This window comes from Elgaria multicarinata, chromosome 4 (genome assembly GCF_023053635.1).
Source record: "Elgaria multicarinata webbii isolate HBS135686 ecotype San Diego chromosome 4, rElgMul1.1.pri, whole genome shotgun sequence".
NCBI lineage: Eukaryota > Metazoa > Chordata > Lepidosauria > Squamata > Anguidae > Elgaria > Elgaria multicarinata.
Window position 1 is genome coordinate 89,926,895 of NC_086174.1, and position 13,487 is coordinate 89,940,381.

The 13,487-nt window shown below is 41.7% G+C and overlaps 1 protein-coding gene across 1 annotated transcript in view; it reads right to left on the reverse strand.

Annotated features, from left to right (window-relative positions):
* The window catches only part of NT5DC1 (5'-nucleotidase domain containing 1), a 124,782-nt gene that overhangs the window by 109,379 nt on the left and 1,916 nt on the right, over positions 1-13,487 (reverse strand). The window contains exons 2-6 of the mRNA XM_063124760.1: positions 12,429-12,520; positions 11,029-11,100; positions 10,399-10,505; positions 6,698-6,777; positions 2,570-2,651 (exon numbers count right to left, since the gene is read on the reverse strand). Coding sequence (XP_062980830.1) covers positions 2,570-2,651; positions 6,698-6,777; positions 10,399-10,505; positions 11,029-11,100; positions 12,429-12,520 — 433 coding nt within the window. The remainder of the gene's footprint in view (positions 1-2,569; positions 2,652-6,697; positions 6,778-10,398; positions 10,506-11,028; positions 11,101-12,428; positions 12,521-13,487) is intronic.

Here is a 13,487-nt window from a genome sequence, read left to right on the forward strand (position 1 = left end):
GAATAAAAAAGTGAAACATACCTTTCAGTTTGGTCTACCTGATTTAGTTCTTTTTAAATTATTTCTTGGATTTGGAGGGGGGGGGTTTAGTTATTGCTATTTTCCCGTATAACTAGACTGACAAAGAGTTATACATTATATTACAGGGAAACACGGGAGTGTTTCCCTGTGTTATAGGCCATCAGTGAAAAGAGCATTCCACCATGTTAAGGCCAAAATTGGGGGTGGTTTTTTGTTTATTGAATATAAATAAACGGATTTCACTTCTGAATTCTTTGTTTAAACTACAGCCAGTTATGGCTTTTAGCTGTAAGTTAGAAAGCTGCACTGAAAGCAAAACAAACCTAGCTCTGTCACAAGGTACAAAAGTACTGCAAGAGAAATCTTGAAGTCAGAGGTACTATTCTGTGGAAGCTGGTGGCTCCAATTTTGGTGGGCTGTGAATCCATTCTGGATTTCAGTCAGAATCAGCCAGGACTCCAAAGGAGATATCCAAGGTGCTGAACCCTATTCTCAAATTACATTCTGCACCTTGGGTAGCTCCTTTAGCAGTGACTGAAACCCAGAATGGATTCACAGCCTCACCACAGTCAGAGCCTCCGCTGGTACCAGTTCCCCATCTGCATGTGGGCTAAGTTTTTGAGTCCATCCTCTTTTTGAGAACTGCAAAAAGAAAGTGAGGGCCTGGCTAAAGAGAGGCAGGCCCTCGTGTACAAGCATGTGAATAGCTTTCTGCATAGAACTGCAGATACAGTATCATTCCACATTAGCACTATCTGATACTTTAGGGCCAAGATCTGAATATGGTTTTATTGCATTTGAACATTGTATTGTACCCTGGGAATTTCTGAAGGTCAGTGTAAATATGTATGTAATAAATAGAAATAGCCTAGGCTGGGGGTATCCCCTCTCCCTGTGTGGAGCTCACACGAAGGGTTGGGATTGTTGTCTTATGCGACAGCTCCCATGGGCATCATCATTCCTCTGGAAAAAAATTGCACACACATCAATCCATAACGCATACATGTTGCAACCGTTTGTGGTGTCACCTTGAGTTCAGACTCCTCACTTCCACTCCACATCAATGACACTAGAGGGTGTGAGATCTGAGAATTGTGGGATCCCTTGCAATGTTGAAGGGCACTCTTGAACACACCTCTCTCAGACCACAAGCAGGCATTACAAAAAACAATAACCTTTAGTTGTGTTGTTCTTTGTGGTTACCTGCATTGCTGTGCAGTCAGCTAAACTCTAGATAGAACTTAGGCTGGAAGCAGACCTTCACAGGAACATCCACCCTTCAACATGTCAAGTAAGGGCAGGAGGTGGACATTTGCAAGGAAGAAAAAATGGACAGATGTTCAACCGTTCCCTGTCGATCAGCATTCATTGCTGCCTGCTCCCACCCCAGCTCCTGTTAGAAGATAAGGAGAGCCATGCTGGATCAGACCAAGGTTCATCTAGTCTAGCATTCTGTCCACAGTGGCCAACCAGCTGTCGACCAGGGAACAATAAAACAGGACATGGTGCAACAGCACCCTCCCAACCATGCTCCCCAGCAACTGGTGTACATGGTCTTACTACCTCAGATACTGTAGGTTTTCTCAGCCTGCCTCTAAAACTGTTTTTTTCAGTCAAATGAGAAAAAGCAGCACTGAGGAGATGGGCGGGAACCAGTCAGGACATGCACAGTGAGATGGTGGGGGAGGGATTCCTGCCAAAACAGCATTCCTCAGCTTTAGACATTTCCCAAAACATGGTTCCATGCAAGTGCAGAGCCCATATGAGTGATGCACAGAAACCACGAAGAAGAACTGGAGGTTTTCTCAGTCTGCCTCCAAAACTGCCAGTCAAATGTGAAAAAGCAGCAGGCAAGGGAAAAGGTAAGCATCCTTATGTACATTTCAGACAAATACAGCACTGAGAATCCCAAATATGGTGCCAAACATATTTTTTCAGCGATTTTTTTACCAAGTAGTATTCCAGCTAAAAGGTCTAGTGAGGGCTACCACTTTGGATGGCTTTAAAAGATGATTCAACAAATTCCAGTATCAGAGGCAATAAGGTAATGTACATCAGCTGCTGGGGATCATGGGTGGGAGTGGGCTGGTGCACTCATGTCCTTCCTGTGGGTTTCCTGTGGGCAGCTGGTTGGCCACAGTGTAAACTGAATACTGGACTAGATGGACTCTTGGTTTGATCCAGCAATGCTCCTCTTATGTTCTCATGTTCTAACCCTAACTTTACCTCTACATGGAATCCTATAAAGTGCAATCCTATACATGTGAGAAGTCAGTCTGGCGTTCAATGGGACTTAAAGTGTGCATAGGATTGTAGCCTTAATTACACATCAATAACTCAAACAACTTTCATCCCCTGTAGAATTTTCAGTCATTATTGCAAATTCAGAAACCAATACAATGGTCACAGTTAACATAAGGATATTTTCATTTTTTAATGTACTTGCCAAGGTTCAATCTTCTGCCTGCCATGAAGTATCAGCTATGTTGTGACAGATGCATAAATACTAGCATTTAAAAAATGTAGCCAATATATGTCATCCACTCACCTTTAAAAGCTGAAGTTTTATAATTATGCTGTATGGCTGCGACCATATCCCTCCAGAAGTCATACTTTTGCCTAGGACTGTGCTAGAAGCATAAAAAGAAACCCCATTAGCTTCTTAGATATAAGTGGCTTGAAATGTTAGAAGACAAAGCACAGCAAATTTCATAAAACAATGATCAGAAGTGGGATCTACAACAAAATGTTGCCATGTGGAGTGCTCCTGTTCAAGATGCAGCCAGCCAGCCATACCCTTTTCCAGGATATTTTGTTCCATTCCTCCCCATTCACATCCCAATCTGTCAGCATTTCTTGTCCTTAGCCATCACGAAGACGTTTGGGAGTATTTCCCTCCAATCCCTTGCAGTTCTTCCAGGCCTGCTGAAACCTTTCATGGAGAATGTACTGCTTTACAGAATGAGTTTGCTCTTAACACATAGGATAAACAGTTGAGGCTGGGTCATACATGTGGAAGAATGAGGTAGAAGAATAGACTGTTCCATTCCAGACTGCCGGTGCAGTGTACCATGTTTGAATGTTAAAAAAAAAATACCCAAAACCTCCCTGCAAATAGAAAACTAGCAAATCAGAGAAAACCAGCCTGCTGGTTTTCTACTTGCAGGGAGCTTGTTATGTGGGTGAGCTTCAAAAATGCAATTTCCCCCATCTGCAGTCTGAAATAGTACACACCTCACTCTGCTGTGTGTGTAGACAAGGTCTGAGAAAGGGGAATAGATAGGGATTCAGACAGGCAGGGTTGGGCACCTGTTGAGGGCATGCTCCTCCTCTTCACCACTGCACCTGTTTGCTCACCTGCTTCTCACTCTGGCTCAGATAATGGTGGTAGTGGTGAGAAGGAGGAGGAGCCGTAGCTGCAACTGCCTTCTTGCTCAGTGGCTCTCTACCCATCACGCGATGATGAGAAGGAGGATAAGGAGCAATAGGCACTGGTGACAATGGTGGGGAGAAGGTAGACTCACTAATGGAGGGGTTGCACTGAGGGTGTCTTGCCCAAGGCCCTGGAGAAACCTGGAGCCAGAACAGCAGACAGCAGCGAGGATTCAGCTGAGGTATTGTTTCCCTATTAATTAACAGCCTACCACGAAGAAAAACCTAATAACTGATCCTGAGATACTGAAACATACGGATCATTCTACATCACTGATTTTGCTGCTATGCGTGAAAAAAAAACCCTAAACATTTTAGCACAAAATTGGTAACTAAACTGGCAGGCCGATGTTATTTACAAAACAGATTAATCACCGACATCGCTGGGGCATGCAAGTGCTTCAGTTTTTGCTTTTCATCTGAACAAATCTGTCTGTTTGCAGTTGAGTTGTTCTGGTAAATGTTCTCCTTAGCGACGTGCCCAATTTTTTTTTTTTTAATCAGAGTTTTGTTTTTTTAGTTTGGGCTTACAGAGGTGGCAAAATTTGCACGCCTATCTAACAAACTACAAAAGCTCTTTTAAACACAGAGGTGGTTTTACAAAATTGGAAGCTTTCTGTCAAAATGCATCTCCGTCCTCATTTGCCCCAAACATCAGGCTGGAATGTCACACCCACCCCACCCCGCAGCCCAAAGCAGTGACGGAACCTCCCTTTCCATGCAGAGCCAATGTCAAGGGTCGGCACGGCCAGGCAGCTGGCCAGGGCCCACCCACCAGCCAGGGGCTTACACAAAAGAGCCCCCTGGACCATCGCAACCTGCTTGGCCACCCTTGTCTTGCTCTGGCCCAGGTAATGCTGGTGGTGATGTAAAGGAAAGAGGAGCAGGAGATGCCTCTGCCAATTTGCTCACTGCCTGGCAAGAAAGCAGGTGGTGGCAATGATGAGGAAGAGAAGGAGCAGCAACAGTTGTTGACAATGCTGGTAAGAAGGTAGACTCACTGAGGGAAGCAGAGCCCCACAGTGTCTAGCCCAGGAAGGAAAGGAACCTCTCGTGCAAGCACTGAGTCATTACTGACTCTTGGAGGGACGCCAGCTTTCGCTGACGTTTTCTTGGCAGGCCTTATAGCGGGGTGGTTTGCCGTTGCCTTCCCCGGCCATGATTACCTTTCCCCCAGCTAACTGGGTACTCATTTTACCGACCTCGGGAGGACGGAAGGCTGAGTCGACCAGAGCCGGCTGCCTGAAACCAGCTTCTTCTGGGATCAAACTTAGGCCGTGGGGAGAGTTTCAGCTGCAGAAACTGCTGCTTTACTGCTCCGCACCATACGAGACTCTGTCTAGCCCAAGGGCCCCCCAAAGCCTGGAGCCGGCATTGCTTCCACTTCCCAGACTCACTTTTCCCTCTCAAATGTTCAAGGGTATTTGCACCAGAGGGGTGAGGGAGGTTCTTTCAGTTTGCTTCTGCCCCCTCCCCTCCCCCCATAAAAAGAAAGGAAAGGAACCACAACATACAAAGCAGATAACGAAAAGCAATTTGCCTGCCCAATCTGTACAGCTTTCAGAACAGGCTCTACTATCAGGAGATTCATTTATATGTGGGCTGTCACAGATTTGGATGTAAAAGGTTTGGATGTAGAAGACAGGCAGAAAGACGGCATCAAAGTGCCAGTTCACACTACTCCCTATCTGGGTGTAGTTTGTAATAGGGGTTGGGTGGGACAGGGCAGGAGGAGAAGGGGCCTCCGTATACAACATTCTGCTGGCACAATAGATTTCAATCAATCTCGTCTAGAAATTAACCAGCTGAAATCTGGAATGTCCGCCTGCCTCACAAAAGAGGTGTACCATGGACAGAGTTCACTCACTACACATGGATACAGAAGTTCTAGATGAGAGGTTCTAGATGATATGAACAATGTTAAGTCCGAGCCCAACAGTGTATGCCCACTGACATCAGCCCAGAGCCAGACAAGGCATGATCTTAAATGCATCTTTGCATTTAATATCTATGCCTTTCTTTTTCCTTCCAAAAATGAAAGCAGCAGTCATTGTGGGGGAAGGAGAGTGATCATTATCAGGACTGCAGCAAGCACAGCAAGATTTTTGCTAGGACAAAAGCAGGGGAGAAGAGGGTCAAGCTCCCACTTTTAGTCTTCTGTAGTCTTGATCATTGGAAAACCATCCTGGAGCTGCTAATACGCATTTTAAAGAAACATCATGTCCAAGACCCTAAGTTTGGGGTCCCCAACCTTTTTGGACTCGGGGGCACATTTGGGGATTTAAGATACTGTTTGTGGGCAGCATCACAAAAGTGGGCATCGATCTGTTACCTATATGGATCTTAGGCTGCATTTTAATCAGCAAAAATGTTTGCTTCATGTCTATTGGACACCGCAAGGTATCTTTAATAAGGGATGGTCTAAATCAGCTATTTGCTGGCAGTGAAATTCAGCTAATGCTTCTTTTAAACACACATTTTGGCAATGTCCAGCAGTTCCTTCTTTTTGGAAGTTATGGCACAGAAAACCTTTGTACTGGAACAGTCATTCACTGATGTACATGCTTTTAAAAAATTATTTACATACTTAATGGAAATTAGCAAATGGTCAGTGTAAATGGATTCTCTGCACCCTTTTGATAGCTAAAGGACTAATATTGCAACATTGGAAGGATAAACATGCACCTTCTATAACGCAATGGATTGAGGACTTTACAACAGTTTCAATATTTGGAAGGGTGGTATATAGCTGTCACCTTCAAATGGATACTTATTTGGATATTTGGTTCACTTTTGTTGCAGCCCATGTATAATTGCTAGAAATTTTAATGCATTTCATACAAATCTGTGTATGTATATTTTTTAAAAATGGGAAAACGATAAAATAATAAATAAAACATATTTTCAGGTGACTGCAGATACCATTTTGGGGACCTGCATGTGACACATTAGGGACCCCCTGACCTAAGACTACCACTTGGACATCTACTGAGTTCGCAAGTGAAATGTATAAATTCTACAACAGTGACTCTCCTATGATTACCACGGCACAACATTTTTGTTGATGTACAACAGGTATATAAAGTCCACTCCAGAAATAAAAATCATTTTCCAACATAATTCTTATGCAAGCTATTACATAACACAAGATCAGGGTGAGGAGCAGAAGCAGCAGAAACTCAAGAAAGATTGTCTGTTAACAACAATCTTTTTTTATTGGGCTATAAAGCATGTTAACACTTACTTTGTTTAAACCATCCACAATCCGTGCACAGAGAAGTGACCCTGGCAGATCAAAGTAATTGTCATAGGCATAATATTTAGCTGCAAAAAAAGAAAAGAATTGGAATGCCATGTTACATATTTTGTTCGGAAACCACTGATTTCATCAACTTTGGGGAAAGCATGATTTTTTACAAGTTCTTATTTCACATTTGGAAAGCTGTTTATTTTTATTCCCCCCACCCAAAAAACAACAACTGGTGACCAGAGCCCTGCAGGATTGTCTGTTGCTTTTTCTTTTCTACCAGTTTTTGCTTTTACATCTTTAACAGTAAATTGATCTGCAGAAATTACCATGTCATAGAATCACAGAGCTGGAGGGTATCTTGTGGTCCATCTAGCCCAACCCTCTACTTAGTGAAGGAAATCCAGAGCTAGAACAAACCTCCTTTGAGGGAGATCCCCCCCCCACAACTCTCTGGGTGATTGGTTCCATTGTTGCACTGCTTTTAGCATCAAGAAGTGTCTCTTAATGTTCAACCAAAATCTACCCTCCTGTAACTTTAACCCATTAGATTTAGTCCTGCTCTAACAAGTCTTTGCCCTCTTCTGTGTAACAGCTCTTCAGATGTGTGAAGAGTATTATCATACCCCCTTCTTTTCTCCTGGCTTCTTTTCTACAGATCCAGTTCTTTCAACTGCTCTCATAGAACTTTTTCCCCCAATCTCATTGCCCTCTGCTGAACTTGTTCCATTATAAACCCATCTAACATTCATGATGTGAGAAGTTTTGCGTGTTGATTTAGAAAGTCAGTGTAGTACAGCAGCTAAAATGTTACTTAGACTGGGAAGAGCCATGAAGCTCACTAGGTGACCCTCAGCGTAGCTATCAGGACCACGTTGATGGCAGAATAAAAATATGACAGATGTTATATATACAGGAATGTTATATAGACTTTAACTCCAAACATGGCCCAATAAGAGAGACCACAGAAATTGAAAAAATAATATTTGAAGATCATTCTAAACACATATTAAGCAGAATTTACAAACTGATCAAGGATATGGATACTTCAGTTAATGCTTATCAAGCAAGATGTAACAAGGAGACTGGTTTTGATAATCCAATTGATACTGGGAATGGCTGTGGTGAAATGTTGCATGTTACATAACCAGTATTAATCATAAATTTTTACAAATTATTATTTAGATGGTACTTAACCCCAGCACACCTCAGTCATATTTACAGCACTGTAAATAATCTCTGCTGGAGATGTAAAAGTCAGAATGCAAACCTACTTCATATCTCTTGGTCCTGTCCTAAAATTCAGAAGTTCTGGCAAGAAATAATAGGAGAAGTTGATTTGATCACGGGTTATAGACTACCGCAACAGCCACTAGTATTACTGTTTGGATATGTTAAAGATCTGGTCTTAGCTAACAACGTGGAAATGGTTCAATATTTGCTATCAGCAGCTCGGTAAACAATATCCTGTAATTGGAAAAAAGCACGAGCCCCGATGTCAAATGAATGGTTGATTAAAAATATGGGATATAGTAAAAATTTGTATTTTTTTTTACAAATTTTACAAATGGTAAAAATTCAAGTATGGGATATAGCTATTAATGATAAATTGACAAGTAATATTAAATGGAGAAGAGGTATAGCTAAATCAAATGATTTTGAAGGAATTTGGAAACAGTTCCTAATATTTGTGTTTTCTAAAGGAAGTGGGAAACCACCAGCAGAAGAAAGTATGAGATTCTGGAATCAGGAATGAGATCCTGAGGTGAGGGGTGCACTTCTATGTTAATTTTGATTATGTATTTAGATAAGATATTATGTATTCAATGTTTCAATATTATGTAGTTAATTTTTAAAAATAAAAAAAAATAAAATTAAAAAAAGGGATGCAGACAGTTAAATTATTCTTTTGTTGAACAATGGACCTTTTTAAAAATAAATAAATAAATCATGTTCTAGTCTAATAAAGTGCAAGAGTGCTAATCCACATTCCTTATTAGGGATATTATGAATGCATTTTATATCTGACCTTTTTTATTTGTAAAATGGAATATGAATGATTTATTATTATCTGTATGATTGAATACTTGTAAAATAAATAAACAATTTAAAAATATGACAAATAAATTTCGACAGATCAAGCTATTGTACAAGATACAGGAGCAGTCTAGTTCCCGAAACCCCATTTTTAAAAAACTTTTTTTTTTAATAAATAGGGCAACAGTGGTGCTGGAAGCCCCATCTGACACCCGATGGCCCCATGTACAGCACAGACCTGAAGTAGACAGTTTATGGAGATCAGATGCACAGAAACAGTGCATCATCATTACAACCTCATCCAAACTAAGTACATATGAGAAAGAAGTCTCATTTCCACAGACCTTACAACCAAGTAAATTTGCTTAGATGGCAGCATTAAGCATTTACTCCTAAATATACTTATTTGAAAGCAAATTCAGTGGGATTTACTTTCAATTAAGTGTGATTAGGGTTGTTTAAGGAACATGAAGGTGTGACACTTTAATTTAGAAAAGAAGATATATTATACATATGCATTGTTCACACATGTACACCAAGCTTGCCCTTCTGGAAGCTCCTTCTAGTTGCTATTGGAAGTTTGTCCACCCAAATCATTGTCTGCCTTGCCTTACTCCATGTTGGAATGTTGGCCTCTATTATGAAATAAATTTCATGTTTGATGTTTTGACTGTTAGATGTAAAAAGCCACTTTCCAAGTAATTAGCATGTCTTGTTCTCTGTACATATTAAATCTCAGGTTGGGGGATGGCATTTTGGGTAGTACGCTTCCTGCCTCACATTTCTAGGGAGTTGAAACAGTCTCGACTTCAGGCACTCGTAAACTTCAGAGTGTGCTACATTGTGTATGAATAAAGCTCCAGCTTTCTGAATAGCCTGTACTCTGAGCCTAACATATTGAAGAAATCTTCATGTAATCCAGAATGCATTATACTATGCGTTTTCCTAATTTTAGCCTTGTAGCTAATGTGGGAGTAAGCTTAAAATTTTTGAGGTGCATTCTTAATCCCCTCACTGGGAAGAGAAATGTAAGAATTCCAGTGTTTAGATTTTGACGCCACTGTCAGTGAAGACCAAACTAGACATGAGGTGCAAAATCCCTCATTGCCTCTCTAACACCCTTCTTGCCCCCCCGGCCCCCATCACTTTAGTTAAAAGCAGCTATTGTGGGTCAGTTTGGATCAGGGTGTTATTGTGGGGGGAGCTGTTAAATTCTTTCCCAAATATTATTTCTGTGACAAGTTCCCCTCTCCCCAGCTTGGTTTACTTCCCCTCTCATGTACCCCAGTGGAAGAGTGTCAATGAATATAGCTGGCTCCCCTTTCATTATTATCATTATTATTATTTATTTATTTATTTATTTATATAGCACCATCTATGTACATGGTGCTGTACAGAGTAAAACAGTAAATAGCAAGACCCTGCTGTCTCAAAGTGGGGAGCTCAAAGGAAGGAGCTGGTGAGTGGGCATAATGTTGAGTCAGGGGCAGCAGCACTACCCTGCTATCCCTTAATCGCATGGGATCCCTTCATATGGAATATCATGTGAAGGGGGTTAAAGATGCAAGGGAATCTCATCAATGATCTCCCTGTCATGTCTAATTTGGCCCCAAGTCAGTCAGTGAAGTCCAAGCAACATTCGATATATATATATCTAATACCTGAACGGGAAACCATTCCACTCATTGTCTTGAAGTGTCTCCATTCCCTCCTTCCATACATCTCCAGAATCTCTTCAGAGGTCATATGTTTTGTACCATGACTTGCCCTGTTTGACACATGCATGAGCCAAGAATTAAAGACATCAATTTTATACAACATTATGAACTTTCCTTCATTTTCCCTCCCCACAATTACAATACTCATAGAATCATAGAATAGTAGAGTTGGAAGGGGCCTACAAGGCCATCAAATCCAACCCCCTGCTCAATGCAGGGATCCACCCTAAAGCATCCCTGACAGATGGTTGTCCAGCTGCCTCTTGAATGCCTCTAGTGTGGGAGAGGCCACAACTTCCCTAGTTGCTTCTTGTGAGTGGGGAAAAAGCAGAACCCAAGCCTTTCAAGGCATTATATTGCAAATCCACCAACTTGAATAGAGTTTAGGATTCTAGGAGGATCTACTAGAAGTAATTCCTATTTAGAATTATTACAACCAGGTTCTGGGTATACACATATCCAGAGTATAGAATGCGGTGAATATGATTGTGACTTGAAAAAAGAAAATTGCCAGACAATTCACAAATTCTAGGGACTGAAGTGTAAAATCTTTATGAGAAATCTAAGTGTTACCTTAAAACAGTTCCATCCTCTGCAAGTTTAAGGAAATTCCCATCTTCCATATCCAGAACCAAGCCTTTACAGCTACATGTATTTGGTTTCACCAACGGGGAGGGGAGAAAAGAGGTATATAATGAAGACCCTTGCATTCAAAATATACACAAGTGATATGAAGTATGGTAAAGACTGAAAACTTAATTGCACTTAGGATACAATCCTCAAAGCTCAGAACACACCCACCCATCAACTCAGAGGCTTCCAAGATTTCTATGCCGTGCTGGATAGGAGGTCATCTTTGTCTTCCTGTCCTCTGATCTCCTATAGTTTCCCTTTCAGCCTGTCTAGTGAAGGCAATTTGGAGGAGGAGGGGAGGTAGCTGGAGGAGGCCCAGGATAAATCGTGTCCTGGTCTCTCTAGTCTCCTCCCTTCCCTGCCCAGCAGGATGCCCCTTTCCCCCTCTCCAAGGTCAATTTTCCAACCTTGGAGAGGCAACTGATGCAGTTCTCGCAATGCTGCCTACAAGGGGACGGAACTGGATCACCAATTCCCCTTTATTTATTTATTTATTTAGGGTCCAGGGTCAGAGCACCATTTCTAACCTTGGAAGGGGTTTTCTGAGCCACCCTATGGTCCATGAGACACTCACGCAGGGTCCATAGGATAGCTCTTTTAGGGAAGAAGTGGTATTCAAAGTATGGGGGGATGGATGCAATCTGCATAAGAACTGGAAGTTCAGCACATCCTGTATCCTGGAGCAGCAGGAGACCCCTCACTAAGCCACCCATACCTTCCAATCAACACAACTGAATAAATGGGGTTGTTGTAAGACTTATGGCCAAGCCAGGAGCTAGAAAGGCTGCAGAGCTATAAAAGGCTGGAATGAGGCTTGTGTGTTTGTTCTTAGGCAGGAAATGGCTGGAGAAAAAAATACAGCCACCCAGCCCAATGATAAGGATGAAAGATCCAATGTTATGCCAACCATTAATAATTTAATAGAAAGGTATGTGCTCAGACCTTCTCATCCCAGACATTAATCTGGCTGTCGCATTTTGCACAAGCTGCAGCTTCTGAACAGTCTTCAAGGGAAAGCCCCACGTAGAGTCCATTGCACTAATCTTTCTTGGGGATTACTAGTGCATAGATTACTGAACCCAGGTTATCCCTGTCCAGATAAGGACATAGCTGGGCCATCAGCTGAAGCTGGTAGAAGGCACTCCAAGCCACTGAGGCCAGCTGAGCCTCAAGTGACAGGGATGGATCTAGGAGAACCCCCAAGCTATGAACCTGCACCTTCAAGGGGAGTGCAATCTCATCCAGAACAGGTTGAGCACTGTCCATCCAGTCAGAAGAACCCCACCACCACTATGTGTGATTAATGGACAAACTTACTAGTTTTAAACAGAATCACTTACCAAAAATCCCAGCTTTCAGGAGCTACATTCAGCAGTTCTTTATCATAACCTTTTTCTTTTACCATGTACTGAGCAAAGCTTTCGTATATAAGCTGCAAATTTAGAGAGAGAGAGAGAGAGATGGATATAACACTACATAAAATTAAGTATACTGAGACACTCCAAGACTCTGTAACCTCACACTTGAGGTTATTAGCAGCAGAAAAATATAAAAATATAAAAATGACAATATTTTAGATAATTTATTTCTTTAGAACATGAATACTTGTTAGATTCTTTACCAAAATGTTCAGAAATGTCTCCTTTCCATGCCTCAAGGATTTGATATGGCTAAAATCATAGTTACTTTTGTACATGTGATTATAACACTAGTTGAAGTGTACAAACCAGATGGGGGCAATTGAAGGAATGCCCACTGGCACCTACTGTCCACAGCATTTACTGTAAATGTTTGGAGGGCATGGACCCTGGAGACCTGTCTCAGATAAAATGGTGGCACATAAATATTTTCAATACATATTTCTACTTGTATATGAACAAGAATCATGCAATCTCTTGTCCCATCCTTGCATACAATCCTGTTCTGTTCAGTAAGCATGGCACATGGAGACTCTATCAGTGCAATCTTATACATGTCTTCTAGGATATTAGCTCAGTTGACTAAAATGATACTTACTCCCACATGGACTGTAACCTGAACAGGCTGCAGTCCTACAGATAATCCTATGCATGCCTGCTCAGGAGTATGCCCCAGAGTTCAAGTGCAACCTTTGGGCAGTATCCGATGGTGTAATTCTGCAATCTCAGATAGCGCTAGCAGAGCTCTGCTGGATCTTTCCGCTGTGCAAGCAGTTGCCCGTTATGCTTGCACAACTGATTTCACGTTTTGTGCAAGCATCTCGCATCATGTGCAGCCGCTTGTGCAAATGTAACTTGAACTGGATTCTTGTGTTTGTGCATAGTCCAGAACCTAATTTTCACTAGTACAACATCATCACAGTGGGAAACTGCCCAATGGTTTAAGAATTATTCTTTTACCGCAGGGAACCTTACGAACTA